The sequence below is a fragment of the Genypterus blacodes genome, unplaced genomic scaffold, assembly GCF_046128005.1.
Source record: "Genypterus blacodes isolate CSIRO-AG114 ecotype Tasmania unplaced genomic scaffold, CSIRO-AGI_Gbla_v1 ptg000022l_1, whole genome shotgun sequence".
NCBI lineage: Eukaryota > Metazoa > Chordata > Actinopteri > Ophidiiformes > Ophidiidae > Genypterus > Genypterus blacodes.
Window position 1 is genome coordinate 4,219,723 of NW_027466835.1, and position 20,479 is coordinate 4,240,201.

The following is a 20,479-nucleotide window of genomic DNA, read 5'->3' on the forward strand; positions in this document are numbered from 1 at the left end:
GAACTATAGGCAAGTAGCACAGCAATCAATGGTAATATTAGCAATTGAAGAATTTAAAAGACTGCCGGTTCAATCGACGTGACATCATCCCGTAGATGAGATGATCACTAAACATACATAATAAATTAGAAACAGCTACAAATCAGCTACAAAGCCTAAAACGATCATAATGCCATAAATCAACAAGGTGAACTAAAAACAATTATGTCATTTAATTAGCAAACCTACAACAATGAAGTCATCTAAACTAAGGAATTCACAACAGTGACGTCATCTAAGCAAAACAATAATGATGCCAACAATATGATTTCAGCAAACTAACATAACCCATTACATACTTGCAACAATGTCATCTAATACACCAAATTTACAACGTTGATATCAACAAGTTACAACAACGATGTCACATTTATACATTACTGAATTATGCATTTCAGAATAATATGAACCTTATGAATTACTTATCATCTAGTTCATCTTTGGCTCTTACACTAATTACAGGCTAAAATAAAAACACACTGATGGCCGGATAGGAACTGCTAAAACTTAGTATTAATATGATGCAAACTACTCCCCGTTAAACGTGGAGTTTTATTAGTTATTGTATCTATATCCAGTATGCAAAAGCCACTGACACCACAGCTGCACCTCTTCCAAATGCCAGGGGGTGGCGCACTGGAGCACAAGAAAATGAATTCTTTCAGATACACACTGTAAATGTAAATGTATAGAAACTGAGCAGTAAAGTGAGCAGCATAAAATGCAAAGTGTAAGTAGATCCACACCTGCCTCCTTAACACTTTGCTCAACTTTGCTTCTACAGTTCAGGATGTGGAACTTGTTCATATGATATTTAAGTTTGATCGTGTGAAACGGTTTTGTCGGTGTGAATCCACACTGTGTATTTCCTGTTTACACATCACCATGACAGCCAAGAGTTCCACCAAAGCAGTCTGTACAGCTGCCTCGTCTCAGGTAAATGTCAACAGAACAGAGAATTAAACCAGCATTTTTCTGTGCTATATGTTCAGAAAACGGATTAAATTCTTAAAACGAAAAAAACATTTCTACTCACTCAGTTCGTTCCAACTTAAGTTTGCTTGGCACAAGCAAGCATAGTTTCCTGTTGAGGTACGACAGCATGGACGGAGAGCATAGTTTGGCCCACTGTGAGCGGCTGTATGATTTCAAGTCAAAGGACCCCAGGTTAAGGCGTCCGCTGCACCAGAGCACCTTGACCCTGGGCGACATGACCTCAGCACCCTGCTACACCACCACCCACGCTCAGGTCAGCCTCTACATACTTTCTGCAGGGCTTTTCAAAGTACAGTTTTAACACGAAATATCGAAGTTATACGTTACATTTCAGTCTTAATGTTCACCACATACAATGACAAGTTTGTTTGGAGCTACTGTATTTCCAGTATTGGATTACATTGGAACAGGCACAATAGAAATACAGTTTACTTTAGCAAACCAGCTGGGCTTTATATTTCTTTGTCATCATCACAGCTTTATATAGAGTTCTATTCAAGATCTCAAAGTGGCCAGACACCATGTTTTCATTACAATGCACCGTGTCTAGGAGTTACTTATGATTTAATTTTTGGTAAACCTCTTACATAATACCTGATGATGCTATTGTGCGCTTCTCCTTCCAGAGTTACTGTGGCAGGGCGGCTGACGGTCGGCCTCTCATCTTCCATCTCCCAGACCCCTGCCTCCCCTCTCAGCATCTCAACCGGCTGGACGTGGGCGATAAAGCCACGCCGTGCCTGCTACAGTCGCACACCAGAGAAGTGCACGGCCTCAAGCACACCACACCAGTAAGGCGGCGGGGTCACACTAAGATACAAACGTATCCTCTAGACACCTTCTGATGACATCTGTCTGACTTTACATCCTTTGGCATTTCTTTCAACACTCTCAATGCCTTTTAATGCGATAACAACTATGTTTCTCTGGCTGAACAGTGGTAAAGCATGTATTTTATTTTGGCTATTAAAGGACCATACTAAAGTTTTTACATGTGCAGTTTGTGTTATGCATAACTACCCTTAGAATTCCAAACCAAACAACATTCTTTGGTGTTACCTTCTTCCTGGTTAGCTGTTTCTTTTCCCCAGATCACATCAGGTCAGTATCAGAGCCCTCAGAAGCAAACAGCTGATCATGTGATTGTTATGTTCAGTTTTTTTTCACCACAAATATTTTAAGCTCTAGTCACGGGAATCAGACTAATAACGGAATGATCTCATTCTCTTGTTCTTCATGTCTGTCTCACTGCAGAGGGTTAACATGACCCTGGAGAACTGGGCTCGGTATCAAAGCGGCCGGGATGTCAGAGAGATCACCAACCCTCGGGATCCCACTCTGTACTCCACCACCTACAGGGCGGAACATCACAGACTCCCAGACACAGACGGGCCGCCTCATTGGGCCAGTGGCAAACCGACACAGTGGCACAGACACAACATACTGACAGGTTAAATATACGCATAATACTCAAGGAGATCTTGGCTTGAAGTGCTCTAAATTGTTTCTGTTATTCAGTCTCAGGGTCAGAAATGATAGTAGCGGTTTAGTGGCTGGAGCTCACAATGCTCAGTTTGGGTTTGGATACATTTCCACAGCACTCACACTGATCAGTGAGGTCACAGTTACCTGGCAACATTGTAATGACCAGATAAAGCTACCCAGGCAATATAATTTACATAGGACTTCTATTTTCATTTGCATTGCAAAGACTGAAAAGAAATGCTTCTTTACATTTTATAACAATGTTTGCCAACGTGACATGCTGCTCAAAACGGTCCGTAGGCGTGAATGTGTACGGATGAATCTGCTTTGTAACAGATTGGTGCTGCATCTGGGTGTGCACTCTCTTACCCAATTGGAGAGGGTTCATTCCATCAGGAGCCCGACCATAGAGGATGAATGGTTGCGTTTGTAATCATCTACAGGTGAGGAAAGGCAGCCGGCCGGTCCAGGGAAGCCAAGCAGGCGGTCAGGAGACAAGCAGCTGTGGGCAGCAAGGCGCTGGGAGACGGACTGCTGTGCACTGAGACTCTACTGATCCAGTCAACATGCAAACATGCGCCAGTTACACTCCACACACAAACTTAGTGCAGTGTGTCTGATTTCACCATTTATCAAATGTGAAACAAGGGAAAATAAGATATTGTAAAATTGGTAAATGGCCTATTTGTGAAAGAATTTGACTGCATGATGTTTCAAACAAAGTGGGAGTGTGAACATCAGGACAGAGCCTGAAACCTATGGAAACACACCGTATGCTCACAGCCGGACAAAAATGCAAATAAGATCAAGCCTAGTTAAAGTTAAACATACTAATCTTGCCATTTGCTGAACTTTACAAGCAGTTTGATCAAAGGGTGGTGATCTCCATACATTGGCGTTGGTGTTAAGGTTGCATTTTTGCCACTTTACGATAGATACTGTGGACAAATAAAGCAAAGAGCTCATTTAAGTCACTTTATTCACTTTTTGTAAAGACACAAAACAGGTAAAATGAAAGACAGAGGTCAAACCAGAGACGGAAGGTAAACGACACAAATCACAAGACCAGAGAAAAAGGCTGACAGACAGAAGGACAGGCCTATTTACAGAGGCACCCACAACCAGTGTTACACAGTGGAGGGGGTGGGTGGGGGGGTGGCTGCAAGTGCTGGAGACCACACGGGGCCGACTAGCAGCGGTACAGTAGCAGGCTTGCAACTACACAGATTCCCGCTGTGACGCCACAGACGAGCTTTTGCTTTCAATCCAGTCGTTTTCTGCACTATATTCAAACACAACCCAAAGCAGACAACGCAAAACAGTAAAAACCTACGTGACCTCTCATGTGACAAAAACGTCCAAAAAAAAAAAAAGAATTACTTATTACTGCAAGTGATCTGTGAGGTTAAAATGATGCAGTAACGCCATAGAATCTCTGCTCAGTAGTCACGTTCTGTTTAAATAGAGGGGAATGGCTTCAAAGCATTACCGACATCCCAAAATGAAAAACTGTGTGTGCGTGTGTGTGTGTGTGTGTGTGTGTGTGTGTGTGTGTGTGTGTGTGTGTGTGTGTGTGTGTGTGTGTGTGTGTGTGTGTGTGTGTGTGTGTGTGTGTGTGTGTGTGTGTGTGTGTGTGTGTGTGTGTGTGTGTGTGTGTGTGTACACAGCTCAGTGAGAACAATAACCCTAATGTGGTGTCTGCATGAGTGGGAGACATGCCAAGTACAAAAGAAAACATATCTGGTAACATGGTTGAAATGTCAGAGTGCAGGGGGGAGAAATTAAACTTATCCAATGTGTGGAACATAAACGTGTTTTTACTCAAACACTGAGGACGCAGGAGGCTTCTTTTCTTTTTTTTTGTTGCTCCATCCCCTACAAAACAACTTCCTTCCACTATCCATCTGTGTCGTAGTTCACTCAGAGACTTCCTTCTTCCCTCGCACCTTTCCCCCCCCCCCCTACTCGTTCTTCTTCTCCTTCTGTTTGAGCAGTTTGTTGATCTCCCTCTTGGCCATGCCGGCGTACTTGGTGATGACGCCGTGCTGGTTCAGGCCGGGCAGGAGCAACAGGAAGGTAACTGGGATGAAAGGAGGAAGACGGTACGTTATGTCTGAATCAGAAATGTGTCGGCTCGTAAAGCGAGGCCACAAGCTTCTGCTCAGCATTAGGTCATGCGACTTAATCGTCACGTCTCGCAAGCAATTCTACTGCAGACGCATACAATGAGGCGTGTGTTCATAAAAGCAAAGCGTACACACATTTCCGAGTACTGCTTATGTGACATACAATAAGCTATATTCTCCAAGTGGCAATATTTTCCACTGAAAACCCCGGCTCGTCCCCTGGGGAACTGGCAACTCCGTGTTTGCCGTCTAACACAGCTGTAATCATGGCTGTATTCCATGTGGCTGTGCCAGCATCATGGCATTGTGAAAGCTGCCTCACCTAAATGGAACGGAGCCATCATTAGAGTCGGAGAGCATTTGCTGTGCAGAAGCTCGCGTCTCCATTCCGTGCGTCCCCTGATGACAAAAGCAACCTTTGCCCCCGATGACTGAAGACTGCGCACGATGAGACATGTCAAGTGTTCCCAAAAAGTCTATGACGATGCGCTGATTCACTTTCCCTGAGGCACTGCAGTACAGCTACAGGTTGTGTGTGTGTCTAGGTCCTCTTATAGCTACGTGCCAGTAGAGCACAGCTTTCTCTGCATACAGCAGCGTGGGGGGGGGGGGGGGGGGGGGGAAACCAGCTTCCTCATAAGACATGCACCAAAGGAGGAACAGAGATAACGGCCTGGACTGAATGATAAAAGTGTCAGGGGATAAAGTATTGATCTCTATCTTGCCTACTGCACTGCTGATAACAGGACGCATGTAATGGGGATTGGGACACAATAGTCATCAGTGTCACAATAGTTTCAGTGTAAAAGGTCTCGGAAAAACGGTGGACACATTTGTATCCAATACAACGCCAGACTGACAATTACAAATTAGCAACACAACATTGCAATTGTGTGTGTGTGTGGGCTTGTGTTAAACTACTCACCGATCAGGTAGGTGAGGAATAGGTTGTGCACCTGCTGTCCGATCCAGGCCACTGCCAGCAGACTGCTGATGACTGAGGCAAAGTACTGTGAAGAGCAGGAGGACGAGTTAGAACCAACAACGTGGGGTGTGTGTGTGGGTGTGTGTGGGTGTGTGTGTGTGTGTGTGTGTGTGTGTGTGTGTGGGAGTTAAATGTGCTGCAAAACAACAATTTTAAGTATTATTGGCAGAAAAAAACAAGTTTTTGAAAGAAGGAACAAAGCCCTCATTGAGCTGAATGCGATTTGGCTGCGAGTGTGTCCAACTGTGTTAAGGCATGTCTGCATGCTGCCTGCCCAGCCTTTAACCCAGTTAATGGTCTAACTGGAACAGGAAAGCCGTATCAGCTGACCGAGGATACATTTATCTGGAGCACTGAGAAAGCGCCCCATTGTAATCGGCACAGACGGCCCAGCAGTGCGTGTGTGCGTGTGTGCGTGTGCGCGTGTGTGTTGCACCGCTACTTTTACTGCAGGGCTGCAGATGGATATCAGTGTAATGAGCTGATATCAGTACATCAGACTCAAGGTTGTGTGTGGTCCAGCATGTGAGACAGGAACTTGCCATTTTAGGCTTCTCCTCCTTGAGGGCACAGAGACGCTTCCACCAGCCCACCATCCTCCGCTGAGTCTTCACCAGGTTGCCACAGATCTCATGGAAACGCTGCTGCTGCTCCGTGGTCCTGAACCAGAGGATGTAGGATGGAGAGGGGGCAGGGGAGGATGACATTTGCTTTAACCCCGTGTATATAGAAATGGGGAACATTCGGCAATGACATTCAAAGAGGAAACACACGGGTTCCACGTGATTTGTTTCATCAAAGACAGGAACCATAAAGCAATCGCACAGGAAAAACCTGTTTACTGTTGGGGTGAACAGGTCAACCAGATGAGTTATAGGCTCCTTCTTGAAATGTGGTTGAAGCCAAGGCAGCGTAATTCAGAGATTTCATATTTTGAATTATGGCAAGAAGGGGACTCCACAGTGAGCCTACAGCTGCCCCGGGAGGAAGTCAGTCGCACCCACATGCGGCACATTTGGCCCGAAGAGGTTGCAGATATGTTGTGTAGTTTGTCAGATTTACAAGCAATCATTCACACGTCTTCATTAGTATGTTTACAAAGCGTGTTGGTAGTGAAGTGGCTTCATGGCAGCTTGTTTCATCACAGTCAGGGAGCAGTGAGAATGCGTAGCTCTCAACACAGGTGACAAACATCCTCAACAGAAAAAATCCCTCTACCTTTAGTACTTAGAAGGCACAGAACCTTTTCATTGTGATGAGGGCCACCGCACCGCCAAGCTGAAGCTGTGGGTAATACTCTACATCACATAAATGGTTCATGCGGGATTTTCACACTGGATGCCTTCCAGCACTGACAAAGAGAAGAGCGTCGTGACTGTAAGAGGGCAGGGAGGACAGTTTCTGCCTAGCCATCGCTCCCCATTTAACTGGCTGGTTGACAGGGAGCCAAGCGGAGCCTTGCACGACTGATGGATCCACTTCACTGGCACTCACAGGCGCTGCTGCCTGGCGGTGCTATGAGCTGCATGACTAAGCAGCCGCTTGCACATTACACGCGGTAAACCGTCTGAAGAGTCTTGGACAGAGTCCAGCGCTACAGCCAGACTCTCCTGTGGAGTTTCTAAAAATATAAGGATGACCTTCAAGCCCCGTCGGAGCAGGTTCCCAAACCCCCCCTCCCCCTCCCCAAACTCATTTGCGGTGCAACGACATGCCGTCAAAAAGGTCGGTGCTCAAACGTCCCGGCAGAGCCCTGAATGGAACACACAGACACCCTGAGCACCCGTAGCAGCTTTTCTAAATCACTCTCAGCAGGACATTTCTGTGCCGCTTCTTGCCAAGCGCAGCCTAAATTTCTCTCGGTGGAATCTACAGCAGTGCACAGAAACAAAAATTGGAACGGTAGAGGCCAACCTCAGCTGACGCAGGGTTACTTACTGAGGTGGGAGGGGATAGACACCCAACAAACTGTGCCAGCTGCAGGCTGTTACTCAATCCAGGCCTGGGTGTCTGGTTCTTACCATCAGCTGGGTAAAGGGTCAGTTGTACAACGGCAAAACCCCATGAAGAGGTCGGACACATTATACGACTTCCTTCAGCCGACTATTCAACGCCCTCATGTGCATCCTGGTGTGGCAAAGGCACCGGATCAAGTAGCCATAACTCCTGTAGCCATAACTCCTTCTTGCCCCAAAGATATACAAATACTGCGGCAGCCTGAGGAGTTGCACAATAATGATGCAAATATGATGCAACCGTCAGAGCCTCTGGTGCCGAGGCCTGGCTCAGCGTTCTTAGGTTCAGAGAGGGGCCTTTACGACTGCATGCCCATTTTGTACCACCCGACTATCTGATTGGCTGATGTCGTTCAGCAAACTTACACCCATGATATGATTACAGACTTACTTCATCGTACTAAAAGCAGTGATGTCATTTTGTTTAAAAGCAATCCCCAAAGTGCCTTCAGATGTTGTATTACGGCGAACCCCCCCCGCACCATCATTCTCATTTCCTAACCCCCAGCGGCAATCGCTCACCACTTGTTAGCGCCGAAGACTCTGGGTGCGAGGGTGGGCACCAGGTAGTCGGCCAGGCAGAGCAGCATGACGGTGCAGGACAGCCCAGTCAGCACCGACGGGTCCAGGTAGTAAATCAGCCTGGGAGGGGAGGAAGAGAAAGCAGCTAGTCACGTGTTACCGAACAGCTTCACTTTGCATGGGCCTGTGTGCGTCTGAAGATTAATCTGGCTTTCGACATTATTTTACGACGCTATGTAAATGTCGGCTGTATACTGGAGCTGTGATGGCAGAAGGCCTCAGCAAAAAACAACATACAACGACTTCTATTGAGACTTGACACTATGAATGATGACGATGAAGAGGGTGTGTCTGAATCTAAAAGGAATGCAGTCTGTTAGCAAAACGGCTCCTATTATCACATAAATCAATGACTTTTGATTTGTGGTTTAGATTTGGTCCCGCATCGCTCCATCATGAACCAGTGAGAATGAAGCAACCTAAGATTTCATTCCTGCTAGCTTCCATTTGATATCAAATACCTGGCATGCATCTTGACACGGGTCATGACCGAGAAGAAAAGCTGTGTCAGGCTAAATACGACCCCAACCTGGTGTCATCTAATTGTGCAGCACAAAGTGAAGGGACTCACAGAAAGACCACGGTGGTGACGGCGGCCAGGGCCCCGGGGAACCAAGGTTTCTCCCAGCGTACAACTCGGTCTCCGGCCAGGATCACTTCACCCCAGCCCTGCAGCTGCTCCTCCAGCTGGGCCGTTTCCTGAGCCTGTAGGGGAATATCACACACAATTAAATATTGATGAATACAATAAACACAACTATGGGCCATAATTCTCCAATATCAGAACAGATGTGACCCCCTGGTTCACAAACTCAAAGAGACAGGCGAAACCTTTAGAAAAGAGGGATATGACACATTAATGCAGCTTGTAATGTCCTTCCCCTGTCAGACAGCAGCTTTAACTCAGCAACCACCTACTGGGTCAGGTGACATATTTACCAATGACCAATATGGATTTGGTCTATTGCTGTATCCACTCGACTCCTCTAGATAACCATCAACAACGAGCCGTCAATTTCCCTTCTATGTAAAAATAAGTCAAGATTAACTGCAATATGCAAAGCAGAATGTTGAACATTTGAGTATTTAGGTGGCAGGGGTAAGAGTTACAATTTTAATGAAGAATTATTCCATTCATTTATCATGGTTGATGAGTTATTTTACTAAAAAATAAAAATGTGCATCATTAATTAAAATAATTTGACTTAAAATATTGCAATAACAAATATCAATCGAAAAAGGCTAATAAAAATAGTGAATTAATCAACGATATTTTGAACTACTTATCTCCCAACCACACCCTGAACGTGTTGCTTGTGTGCCCCACTGCTGTAAAGACACCATGCAAGCATTTGACATATGGATGTACCGTTTAGCACATAGGGCGCTGGTAACAGTTCTTTAATAAAGTGCAGTAACACACACACACACACACACACATTAAAGGGGTCTCTGCCTCATCACATCCTTCTGTGCTGTGCGCCGTTTACATTAATGGAGGCGACAATATCACTTCCACATTTTTAAATCGTAACTGATATTTGGCTAGCTCACCACAGGCCCTAAAAAGGCAATGGGATTTTTTTAAAAGGAGATTTTAACATGAGATTTCGCCTGGGGAAAGGAAATCTACAGAAACCAGTCGTTGCTTTGAAGCTAACGTGAAACAGGTGTAGCGGTTGGTAGCGACACTTCATGTAACAAACGCTAGCTAACACTGCGTTCGCTAATGTCAGCGTCAGACACGAACAGATACGGTTTGACGCGTCAGGTTCGGTAGATATGCGATTGAAGGGTAGTCATGGTTCCGCTTTAACGTGAAAAGTCCAGGCTGGATGAAGAAACCCAACAGACGCACACACGCCAAACACAACGTCAACGGATTAGCAAAAGCAGCTTGTGCTAACATTCGGAAAACAACAACGGCGAGCTGGCTTGAAACAGGGCAGCCAGTAATGATACTCACCAGCAGGTTTGCGCTTTTGTTGTCACCTTCAGCCATTGTTAGAAAAGCAACCGCGACCGCCCGGTTTCTGTTCGATTCTGAGTTTGGATGTGGTTATACGGCGAAACGACCCCGGAGTGTAGCTCCTCACACACACGGCGCTACCTTGGCTTCAACGTCTCTAACGGACGGACAGTGACAGGACGCTTTTATTTCGAAAATTGCGTCAAGGCCAACAGACGGCATTCTGGGAAATTGAGTTTATTTTGCTGCTTTGCTACGTCACTCTATGTAGCCAAGAGCTACGCGAAAAACGTTGTATAATTGGGACAGATACGAAGTGTTGTTTACAGAAACGTATTCATAAATTCACTCACGAAATTAGATTAACAAATTACTCTTAGCCATATAGCTTATCTTGATAAAATGATGATAGATCGATAGATAGATAGATAGATAGATAGATAGATAGATAGATAGATAGATAGATAGATAGATAGATAGATAGATAGATAGATAGATAGATAGATAGATAGATAGATAGAATTGCTAGGGGCTCTGAATTTGCATAGGGAGCTTTGAATTTTTTATTATTTTATATTTCATGATTTATTTCCCCTCGATTATAGAGTATTATTGTTCTACAAAACTGCATGTGTATTTCTATTTATTTTTTTGTTTCTTGCACGTGGTACTTTAAAGGGGTGGGGCAGGAGGAAAGGATGCAGGGATGGGGGGGTCAGGGGAGGCTGGGGTCAAGGCAAGAGGCTGGGTGATGCGGAGGAAAAATCAGGGGGATGAGACGATAAAATCTCCCAGCCATCTTGTGAGCACCTCACTGCTGCTGTTGTTAAACCTTTCTACTAAATGTGTGTATACTGTACCGCCAGGTGGACGTCCGCACAGATCTAATGACTGAATGTATCCCAGACCAGTTGACGACCTTTGTGTCTTTCGCGGGTGATATTCTCACCAAGACTTCTGGCGTGTTTACCTTTAAACTGAGGGCTCTACTGACAGTTATCAGCGCTGAAAATAAACCAAGCGCGCAAAAAATAACTGAGGGCGTAACAACGGGAACAGGATGTTTAAGCACGTAAACCTCTACTACATGAGCAGAAATGTGAACGCTCATATCTTGTTGGTAGCTGTTGTATTAAAATAGCTGTTTGACGCCACAGACGACCAAGAGAGAATTAATCGGAGATTGACGCCATGACGTATTTCTTGCTTAATGCGTCGGTGAATGAGAGTTGCAGGTGTGTTGTTGTCAGTGTGCGCACTGACTGAGCACCTAATGGAGCCCTTAAACTATACTTTTCCTGATGCGCTTTTTGTTGTTATTAATTATTTTCATTTCTTTTCGGCCTGGTCGCCAGGATGAATGTCGTTGCTGGGGCCTTTATAAGTTCTATTTCTCAGGAATGTATTTTCTGTTGGAACAGAAGCACCAGTTGCTTTGTAAATTTAACCCTCATCTTGGTCCTGTTTGATTTCACACATATATGCGAATGCCTTTGAATACATCTGTTTTTGTCATTGTTAATTTAAATATCTTTGTGCTCCTTTAGTTCGTGCTTTGTTTGTATACCTTTTAAACCATGTGAAATGTTTTGTAGAAGCTGATGGGGACAGAGAATAGGTCACTGCAGGAGCACGTTGCGTCCTCTAGGCGGCAGTAGTGTAACATCGAGGCTCGTGTAATCTACCAACGAAAAAGAAGACGTCCGCAGTTGACTATTCTCCACACCAAGACCAGAACAGTTAGCCTAGAGCTAACTGGCAAATTTTATGTTATTTTTGACCGTTAAATAAAAACATTTGTTTTTAGGTCAGTTTCGGAACTTATATAAATCCTGAAAAGTTCACACGTGCATATTTCTCCTGACTCTCCTCTGACCGCTCCGGGAGAAAGAGCGGAATCGGTACGTAACACATACGGCAACTAACTTAGCCTAGCTTAGCCTTAGCTCATAGACGTTGAAATTGGCTACGCATTAAGGCGGCAGGGCCTTGAGAAATCTGAACAAATCACCCGTTACCAACCAAACTGTCTGTTAGAAGCACGATATTATCCCCGTAACGGTAACTAACAACTCGCACTGCTTTATTTAGTGGTTTATCTTTATTCCCGTATTTAGATTCCGTCTCATCCTAGCTAATTAACGTATAGCTTGAATAGCAGGCCTACGCTGTTGCACGTGCCAACGCGCAATTAATGTCGTTTCTTGTCTTTACTCCTTTACCGACCGTATGAATGTAAACGGCCCATACGTTTAAATCTTTCTCGTGGGAGTTTTTACCGGCCTGTGTGTGCTCGAGGTTCGTACCCGGAAAACCGTGTCAGACTGAGCTCCATTTTTGTCCGGAGTTTCTCATTCCTTTATTGAAAACAGCTCGACTCACTGCCAATTTATTCACCTTCAGCTGCAACCATCGACTTATTTACTTTATTGTGCAGCCCGTTGATTCCACTTGTTAATCGTTTAAACCGTATAATCGATAAAAATGTGAGTATAAATCACGACTAATGTTCGCCGGCAATTAGTCATTATCCAAAGTGATTGCGTAAAGTTTCACATAGTACCCGGATGTTGTTTATAATGGTATGAAAAGAAATCGTTGAAGCTCATTATGATACTATTTTTTTATTTTTTCATTACTGCCATTAACGTATTAATAGTATTTAGAGATTTTTCCCTACCCAATAATTAAATGATTTTGGCGCATTTTGAAACATTTAGTGCAACGGGATAATTATAGTAGGGGTGCTCAAATTGGTGTTCGGAGTGCCCACTGCAGGGCCACCAGCTACAGGTGTCTGTTTATCTGATACCAGTGCAACTGCTTTTCATTGAAAAAGTAGTTAAACAATCTTTCTTTGCGCCATTTTAGGTGAACCATGTACAATGGGATTGGCCTGACGACTCCGCGGGGCAGCGGCACCAACGGCTATGTGCAGCGCAACCTGTCAAGTGTCCGGGTCAAACGCCAGCGGGATGAGCGCGGTGGCGAGCGGGACGAGAAGGACCGTGAGAGGCTGGAGAGTCAGCTGAACAGGCAGCCCAATGCTGACATCCTGGAGCACCAACGGAAGAGGCAGCTGGAGGTCAAGTGTGCTGAGCTGCAGGACATGATGGAGGAACAGGGGTAGGAAAATCACTGCACGCTCAGATCCCAGACGTCACTGTTTTCTAAGGTTCGCATTAAGGGTTTCATCCTTTTGCTTGTACATCCAGGTACTCTGCTGAGGAGATTGAGGAGAAGGTTAACAGTTTCCGCATGATGCTGCAGGAGAAGCAGGAGCCACCTCCCGCCACCACTGACAGACCAACGTAAGTATCAAACAGAAGTCAAATGCAATGGGCTTTTGTTACCATTAGACAAAAACGATCACACAGTGGATATCAAATGTTAGATTGTCTTATATGACACAGCAGCAGTAATAGGAAGCTGTACCTTTCTTGTGTCAGGGTCACAGAGACTCACGCTCTGGCTGCGGCCAACCAGCAGAAGAACGACCGTCTTCGCGCTGCATTTGGCATTTCCAGTGACTATGTGGACGGTTCATCCTTCCACGCTGACCGCAAGGAGAAGGAGAAGGAGAAGAGGGAGCAGGACCGCCTGGAGAGGGAGAGGCAGCAGCAGTACAAGTGAGTGCGAACGCTTGTGCGGAATCGTGTCTGTGGCTGAAATGGTGTGAATGGTGCCCGAAGTACAACCTAGAATGCTTAACAAGCCATTAGTGAATGGTTTTTGATGTTCTATTTTGCCACGTCACAGTCTTTTGTTTCAGTTCAGTCTTGCTTCCCCTTTGCCGTGTCAGTTGGATGAATGAAGTCAAAGAGTGATACCAAATGTGTTTCTCATAACCCACTGCGGTTTTTGATCCTGAATATCTGAGTTGATTTCTTTGCTCTCTTCAGGTTGGTGGAAGATTCCGAGGATTCCGATTCTCCTCCCAAGAAACGCAGCCGGAAGAAGAAAAAGAAAAACAAGAACAGAGACAGGTGAGGAAAGAGGAAGCGATGCCAGAGCAGAATTGACAAGTGCGGTAAAGGGCAGGCCTGACTGCTTTTCCTTCCTGTCAGCAGCTCAGAGAGTGGATCTCCATCACCTCGCCGAGAGAAAAAGAAATCCAAACAGAAGAAAAAGAAACGGTAATCAGATTTTATTTGCAAGAGCCAGAGATTCAGGAGGTGACTGGTAATGATTGACTCTGAAATGCATAATTTAGTGAGTTTGTTTGTTTGTTCAGATGATGCCACTATTGTTTATTTAGGCAGCTTTAGTGTCTGAAGCTGGTAAGCAACAGTTTAGCTTCACTTCTAGTTAAACACATAAAGGAATGTTACCTAGTCTCATCGTGCACATAACAAACAGTTTGCCAGGTTTACCCCAAGAAGTGAGACATTTATGGAGAAGAGTAAACAAGATGGAGTGCTACCATAGTATTGTTTCATTGATCCATTACATATACTGTATCTACATTGGCAGGCGTTGTTGACATAGCTTTTGTTGTCTTTCAGAGAGCAATCAGAAGACGATGAAGAAGACAGGTATGTGTTTTGTTTTTGTTGTCCTAAAGGTGGATCGTGTTTTGTGCTTTATTCCTGCACTTCTATTAAATTCGGGAAAATTGTGCCACCCTCAGTTCCTCGGATGAGAAACAGAAGGTGTCAAAGAAGAAGCGGAAGAAGAGCAAAAGCCCAACAAAAGCCAAGGCCCCGCGGCAGAGGAGCGTCTCTGCCAGCTCTGCTCACAGGTACAAGCACACTCTGATGGTTTTGATATTTGCGTACATATTCTACTGTCCTGCCAGAGGTACACTGTCCCATGGTGGAAGCATGTTGGACTCAAGTCTGTTTGACAGTTTCTGCTATCTCAAACTCCACCCACACACATTCTTCTACAAATCATTGTCATCTCTCTGACTGTTTCACTCTGCATCAACAGTCAGTCTCCACCTCAGCCAAAGTCACGGCAACAAGACCAACCAGCCAGAAAAACTGATGGGAGGAAGGAGAGATCACCAGACAGGGTGAAGCGGGGCTACGAGGAGGAGAACACACAGGGGGGCAGAGGGGTAAGAAGCTGAGGCTGCGCTATTTATAAATGTTAGAGGTGTAGTGTTCAAGTCTCTGGACAAAGTTCAGACAGAAAGAAACATTTTGACAGGCGTGTCCTGAGGTCATCCCTTGAAACTTTATCTTTGTCTTTAAGAAATCTCCACGGGCCTACAGTTCACCAGAACATCAACAGAGGACCAACAAAGACAGAGAAAGAGATCGGATGAGTGAGAAAGACAAGATGTCGTCCAAGAGAAGACACGACTCCTTGTCCCCTTCTCCGGCACCACTGCCAGAGAAAAGCAGACGCTCCAGGAGCAAGGAGAGGGTGAAGGGGAGGCGTTCAAGGAGCAGAGAGAAGCAGGAGAAAGCAAGGCGCTCAAAAAGCAGAGAAAGAGAGGGAGAGAAAGGTAGAACCTCAAGAAGCAGAGATGTGGAGAAAGGAAGGCGCTCCAGAAGCAAAGACTTGCAGAAGGCCAGGCGCTCTGGGAGCAGAGACATGGATAGAGAGAAAGGGAGGCGCTCTAGGAGCAGAGACATGGACAGGGGGAAAGGGAGGCGTTCCAGGAGCAGAGACATGGACAGGGGGAGGGGGAGGCGTTCCAGAAGCAGAGACAACATGGAAAAGGACAAAGGAAACAAAAGAGTTCCTCAAAAAGCCAGACATGACTCTTCATCCTCCCCGTCTCCCTCTCCTCCCCGTAAACAGGAGACCAAGGGGGCCAGGAGCAGAGAGACCGAGGTGGAAAAAGACAGAAAGAAGCCTACAAGACATGACTCCTCCTCCCCCTCGCCTCCACCAAAAATGGAAAGGGCAAGGAGAGAGAGGAGTGGAGATGAGGAGCGCAGGACTGACAGAGACCTGCAACTGAGAGCACAAAGAGAAGGTGACAACAGGAAAGAGGCTGGGCGGGGGCGAGGGAGAGAGGCGTCCCCCCACCAACAGAAAAATGACAGAAGGGACGCACAGCCATCCCGCGTTTCCCCGGCGCCCACCTCTCGCCTGACTCTCACCAATGGCCGTCAAAGAGAGAGGGAAGAAGAAAAGAAAAGGGAGGGGAGGGAGATGGACAGGCGCCCAAGCAAAGATGGTAAAAAGGAGCCAGACCAGGACAGAGAGCGAGGCCAGGAAGGTGGCCGGAAGAGAGATGAGGCTGTCCGACCTGCGGCAGAAAGCAGGAGAGATGTGGAGAAAGGAAGGAGTGAAAAAGAAGAGATGAACGAGAGTCAGAAGAAGCCGCGAAGCCCTCCGAGGAAGGAAAAGGAGAAACAAGCAGAGAAACGAAAAGGGAGCAGCAGCAGTAGCAGCAGCAGTAGTAGTAGTGACAGTAGTAGCAGCAGCAGCAGTGATAGCGACAGTGATAGCTCCTCCTCCTCTTCTTCTTCTTCATCCTCAGGCTCATCGTCGTCCTCGTCATCTGAAGATGAGGGCAAAGCGAAGAAGGCTGGGTCGGCAGGGAAGGAAAAAGGCAGCCCGCCTAAAAGTGCACCGTCTGCCATCAGCTCTGCAGTTCAGAGGTATTTAGCCAACGGCAAAAAGGAAAGCTCCGCCTCCGCCTCAGAGAGCGAAGGACACAGACGAGGACAGAAGGACAAAGCACATGCGGGAGGAGACAAACCTGCCCCATCAGAGAACGAAAGACCTCCCCAGAGACCTCCTGCAGACGACTATGCCTCTCAACCCAGAGGGCAGGAGCGATACAGCCCCACGCAGATGGACAGTCCAAGTCCTCCTCCGTCTCCGCCCGGCAGAGCAGACGCCACTAAAGGCAGGGGGAGGCACTCTGCTGCTGAGGAGAAGGAGAGAGGCCCATCAAGGAAGGCCATCAGGTCAAGCCCCTTAGCACAAAGGTCACGCTCGCCTTCCCAGAAAAAGTCTGCGCCGTCGCCAGCCCGTCGCACTCCGCCGCGGCAGTACCAGGAACCCCAGCGATCCAGGAGAGCATCTCCTCCCCAAGCCTGGCCTGACCGAGAGAAGGAGCGGCAGAGGGAGAGGGAGAGGGACCGAGAGAGAGAAAGAGTCAGGGAGAGGGACAGAGGGAGAGATGACAGAGGGAGAGATGACAGAGGGAGAGATGACAGAGGTAGAGAGCGAATCCTCAGGAGGACCAGGTCCAGAACTCCAAAGAGACGCTCCAGGTCCAGAACTCCAAAGAGACGCTCTAGGTCCAGAAGCCAGAGGAGGCGCAGTCCCCCAAACAGGTAAAGCTGTAACACTATTGGTGTTGCTATGGTCACCTTTTGCCCCAGCTGGGATAGTAACTATTGTGCAACTTTTCAATGAGAATGTTGATGTGTCTTATGAACAGGGTTCATGTTGTCATGGAAACCCTGAAAAAGTCTTGACATTTAGAGATGGTGTTGGATTGTGAGGATATTGTTGGCTGAGGTCAGCGTTATGTAAATCTCATCATCTGTCCTCTTCAATCTGCCAACACCTCCGTATTGGAGCACATCCAAAGAAAGACGACCAAATAACTAACCTAACTTTGTTTTCATCTTTGAAGGTTTCGTCGCTCTCCCTCGCCACAGCGACGGAGAAGGAGCAGCCGGTCGCTCTCCAGAGAAAGGGAGCGTGAGCGCTTAGCCAACAGACAGAGGGAGGTGGAAAAGGAGAAGGAACGGGAGAAGGAACGGGAGAAGGAACAGGAAAGGGAGCGCCAGCCTCCCAAAGATGTTCCTCCACCTCGCCGCTCCTCCTCCTCTTCCTCCAGCTCGTCGTCGTCCTCTTCGTCCCCACCTTCACCACCAAGAGCAAGAGAGGATGCCAAGCCGTCTGCAGAGAGCGAGTGCAGAACAGAGCGGGAGGACGTGGAGAGGAGGGAGAGAGAGCAGAAGCGTTCTCCCTCTCCTTTGAAGTCCCAATCCAGAGACTCAGCCTCACAAGCTGCATCGTCTGATGGAAAAGGTTCCCATTCAGAACCCAGGCGCGCTAATCTGACCTCTGGAAGGTCACCAGCTGTCGACCAAGCAGAAGCCAGGCAGTCATCACAAGGTCCAACCAGGAACCAGTCACCACAACCAGCCCCGCCCCCTCAGCCGTCAGACCAAGCAGTCAGGAGTGAGAGTGCTGTGAACGGGAAGGAGGCAAACAAAAAAGGCAGCAAGAGCAGCAGCTCCAGCTCCTCTTCATCCTCCTCCTCCTCCTCCTCCTCTTCATCTTCATCCTCCTCTTCAGACAGCTCAGAATCCGAGGAAGAGCAAGCAAAAGTGAAAGGGTAAGGAGGAAAAACAGGAGGGTTGGTCTGTTAAAGCCAATCAAACATGTGATATAGAGGAGCAGCAACAAACTGTGACCATGATCAAACTGGGATAAATTGATGTCTGATCAGCATTAATTAGCCCCCATGTTCTGTTTTCACAGAAATCTGCCCAAAGCCAAAGGGTCCTCTTCCTCATCCTCATCCTCTGAAGATGAAAAGGAAACAACAAGGTGAGAAGATTAAAGCTGTTGATGGATAATATTAACATGATTAATGTTGGTTTGTTTACATGCACATGGGGCAAGACATCAACTTTTAATGTTAACATTTACTTAATGTTACTGAGATCAGATTCCATCCGTGTGTCTCACTCACCTGTTCAAAAATAGTTGGGTGTGTGTATGTTTGTGTGTTTGAATCTCCGGACAGAGATGTATTGATGAGACTTTTGACTGTTCTGCTTTTCCTCACAGCCCGTCCAGGCCTCAGAGGGTGCCGGCCGATTCGCTGAGAGATTCTCGCTCTCTCAGCTATTCTCCTCCCAGATACATGCGAGGTGCACCGTCCTCACCTGGCCGCAGGTGTGTGTAGTCGCTAATACAGGCATTCCTGCCAATTTTTAGTTGAGCCGCAGTAAAACGCTATACTCCAGTTAGACACATGCTAACCACTCCTGATTGCCGACTGTCGCAACACACCAACCAGCGTGAGCAGCGTGTAGGGCGGCTCCGTGCCTGTTTGTAGTGTTTGCGGATTCAAATGCAGCTGTTTGTGAATCTTATTATTTTTAGTGGAATTATGTCCTGGATTTGTAAATGGAGTCGGCACTTTGCTCTGTTCCACTTTCCCTTGTTGTTTCAGTGCCCAGTTTCACTGTGGTTACCCTGTAAGTTACAGGCTCTCTACAGTCACCAAAACCATGGAAATGTTTTGCAAAATGATATATATGAACAATGATTGACCTTGACATTTGCTCTGGTATCATCCTAGGAATCATACAGCGCTGTCTCTAAGACATTGTCTTGTGTTTCACTTGCGCAATAGAAAGCTTTTGGGAATGTGTTGTGCTTATGTAGCGTGTAAGAACCATAAACTGCTGCACATGGAAAATATGTGCTGATGATTTGTTTACCGTCCTTATGCTCTTCGTAGGAGCGGCAGCAGGCAGTCGCCCAACAGCTCATCAAGCAGCAGACGAAGGAAATGAACTGAAGACTTCACCTCTTCCTCGTCTTCCTACGTCTACGCACGTTCACCCCCGGCTGGTCTGAACTGGACGGCACCACAGACTTCATAGCCAGCAGTCAGAATAGATAAAGATCTGTGCCGCGACAGATCGACTCAGAAATGTGTTTTTGTTTGATCAGGGGCGGTCTTGTATAATTCTTTTCATGATCAGAAGAAACACATACAGTACACACGCAGTAATGTAAAGTGAAATGAAATGTAATCTTAACAATGTGGGCTTTCCTTTGTCCTATGTACTTGTACCGTTTGTTGCGTTCTGTATGTAGATATCAGCTGTCTGTATTTTGGTTAATATCCAGTAACAGATAGAGATTTCAATTTAATGTGATCAGAAACTGCAACATGTGGTTTATTTCTTTGTTGAAATGGTTAATAATAAAAAGCTGTTGTACATTTTACCTGTGTGGAGTTTGTCCAGTTAGAAAGCTGCATTTTGCTCACTGGGATGCATGAAATATGAATTCATATTCAGCTGTTTGAGATGAGCTGTAGATTCTTTAGATGACTGAGAACCTTCACACACATGGAATAGGAGTGTGTTCACGGGGACAGTGTGGTCCTGATTGTGAGATGTTTTATGAATAAAACATTTACATAGACTGGAGGCCTAAGATGGAGCTTATGTATAACCATTCATTTAGCATAAATATGAAGCGGTTAAGCAAAAACTCAAGGTGAACTGCAAACTGAGGTTTTGCCTTAGTGTAAGTAATTATCTTAATCATCACTCTACTCAAATATTTAAGTGAATCGGAAGGAACATTGAAACACAAATACACTGAAACA

The 20,479-nt window shown here is 46.2% G+C and overlaps 3 protein-coding genes across 4 annotated transcripts; 2 read left to right on the forward strand and 1 right to left on the reverse strand.

Annotated features, from left to right (window-relative positions):
• The first annotated feature begins 733 nt into the window (after positions 1 to 733).
• On the forward strand, positions 734 to 3,588 carry LOC142992482 (uncharacterized). Its single transcript, XM_076142947.1, has 4 exons — positions 734 to 1,288; positions 1,662 to 1,826; positions 2,290 to 2,485; positions 2,964 to 3,588. Exons 1-4 carry the CDS (start codon positions 1,142 to 1,144, stop codon positions 3,074 to 3,076), a joined length of 621 nt encoding a protein of 206 aa, XP_075999062.1. The 5' UTR covers positions 734 to 1,141; the 3' UTR covers positions 3,077 to 3,588.
• A 746-nt stretch (positions 3,589 to 4,334) lies between these two features.
• arl6ip1 (ARL6 interacting reticulophagy regulator 1) lies at positions 4,335 to 10,384 on the reverse strand. The gene is made up of 6 exons (XM_076142948.1): positions 10,195 to 10,384; positions 8,800 to 8,933; positions 8,169 to 8,288; positions 6,174 to 6,291; positions 5,572 to 5,656; positions 4,335 to 4,600 (listed from the first exon to the last, which is right to left on the reverse strand). Exons 1-6 carry the CDS (start codon positions 10,228 to 10,230, stop codon positions 4,482 to 4,484), a joined length of 612 nt encoding a protein of 203 aa, XP_075999063.1. The 5' UTR covers positions 10,231 to 10,384; the 3' UTR covers positions 4,335 to 4,481.
• Positions 10,385 to 11,883: 1,499 nt separating this feature from the next.
• On the forward strand, positions 11,884 to 20,293 carry srrm2 (serine/arginine repetitive matrix 2). 2 transcript variants are annotated; one of them, XM_076142828.1, is made up of 14 exons: positions 11,884 to 12,098; positions 13,069 to 13,323; positions 13,413 to 13,508; positions 13,647 to 13,826; positions 14,100 to 14,183; positions 14,265 to 14,333; positions 14,703 to 14,732; positions 14,828 to 14,938; positions 15,130 to 15,259; positions 15,397 to 17,444; positions 17,750 to 18,460; positions 18,607 to 18,675; positions 18,919 to 19,026; positions 19,598 to 20,293. In XM_076142828.1, exons 2-14 carry the CDS (start codon positions 13,076 to 13,078, stop codon positions 19,650 to 19,652), a joined length of 3,939 nt encoding a protein of 1,312 aa, XP_075998943.1. In that variant the 5' UTR covers positions 11,884 to 12,098; positions 13,069 to 13,075; the 3' UTR covers positions 19,653 to 20,293. The 2 variants fall into 2 exon arrangements, with proteins under 2 accessions (XP_075998943.1, XP_075998944.1); XM_076142829.1 differs by having other exon boundaries at positions 14,268 to 14,333.
• The last annotated feature ends 186 nt before the right edge of the window (positions 20,294 to 20,479 follow it).

Bases quoted from the DNA above. Each gene is read 5' to 3' on its own strand.
- LOC142992482 (XM_076142947.1), top strand. From the start codon at position 1,142: ATGGACGGAGAGCATAGTTTGGCCCACTGTGAGCGGCTGTATGATTTC. The intron at 1,289-1,661 runs GTCAGCCTCTAC...TTCTCCTTCCAG, and splicing joins ACACCACCACCCACGCTCAG to AGTTACTGTGGCAGGGCGGC. The intron at 2,486-2,963 runs GTTAAATATACG...AATCATCTACAG, and splicing joins CAGACACAACATACTGACAG to GTGAGGAAAGGCAGCCGGCC.
- arl6ip1 (XM_076142948.1), bottom strand. From the start codon at position 10,230: ATGGCTGAAGGTGACAACAAAAGCGCAAACCTGCTG. The intron at 8,934-10,194 runs GTGAGTATCATT...ATTCCCCTACAG, and splicing joins ACAAAAGCGCAAACCTGCTG to GCTCAGGAAACGGCCCAGCT. The intron at 4,601-5,571 runs GTGAGTAGTTTA...CTTTCATCCCAG, and splicing joins ATTCCTCACCTACCTGATCG to TTACCTTCCTGTTGCTCCTG.
- srrm2 (XM_076142828.1), top strand. From the start codon at position 13,076: ATGTACAATGGGATTGGCCTGACGACTCCGCGGGGCAGCGGCACCAAC. The intron at 13,509-13,646 runs GTAAGTATCAAA...TTCTTGTGTCAG, and splicing joins GCCACCACTGACAGACCAAC to GGTCACAGAGACTCACGCTC. The intron at 19,027-19,597 runs GTGTGTGTAGTC...TGCTCTTCGTAG, and splicing joins CCGTCCTCACCTGGCCGCAG to GAGCGGCAGCAGGCAGTCGC.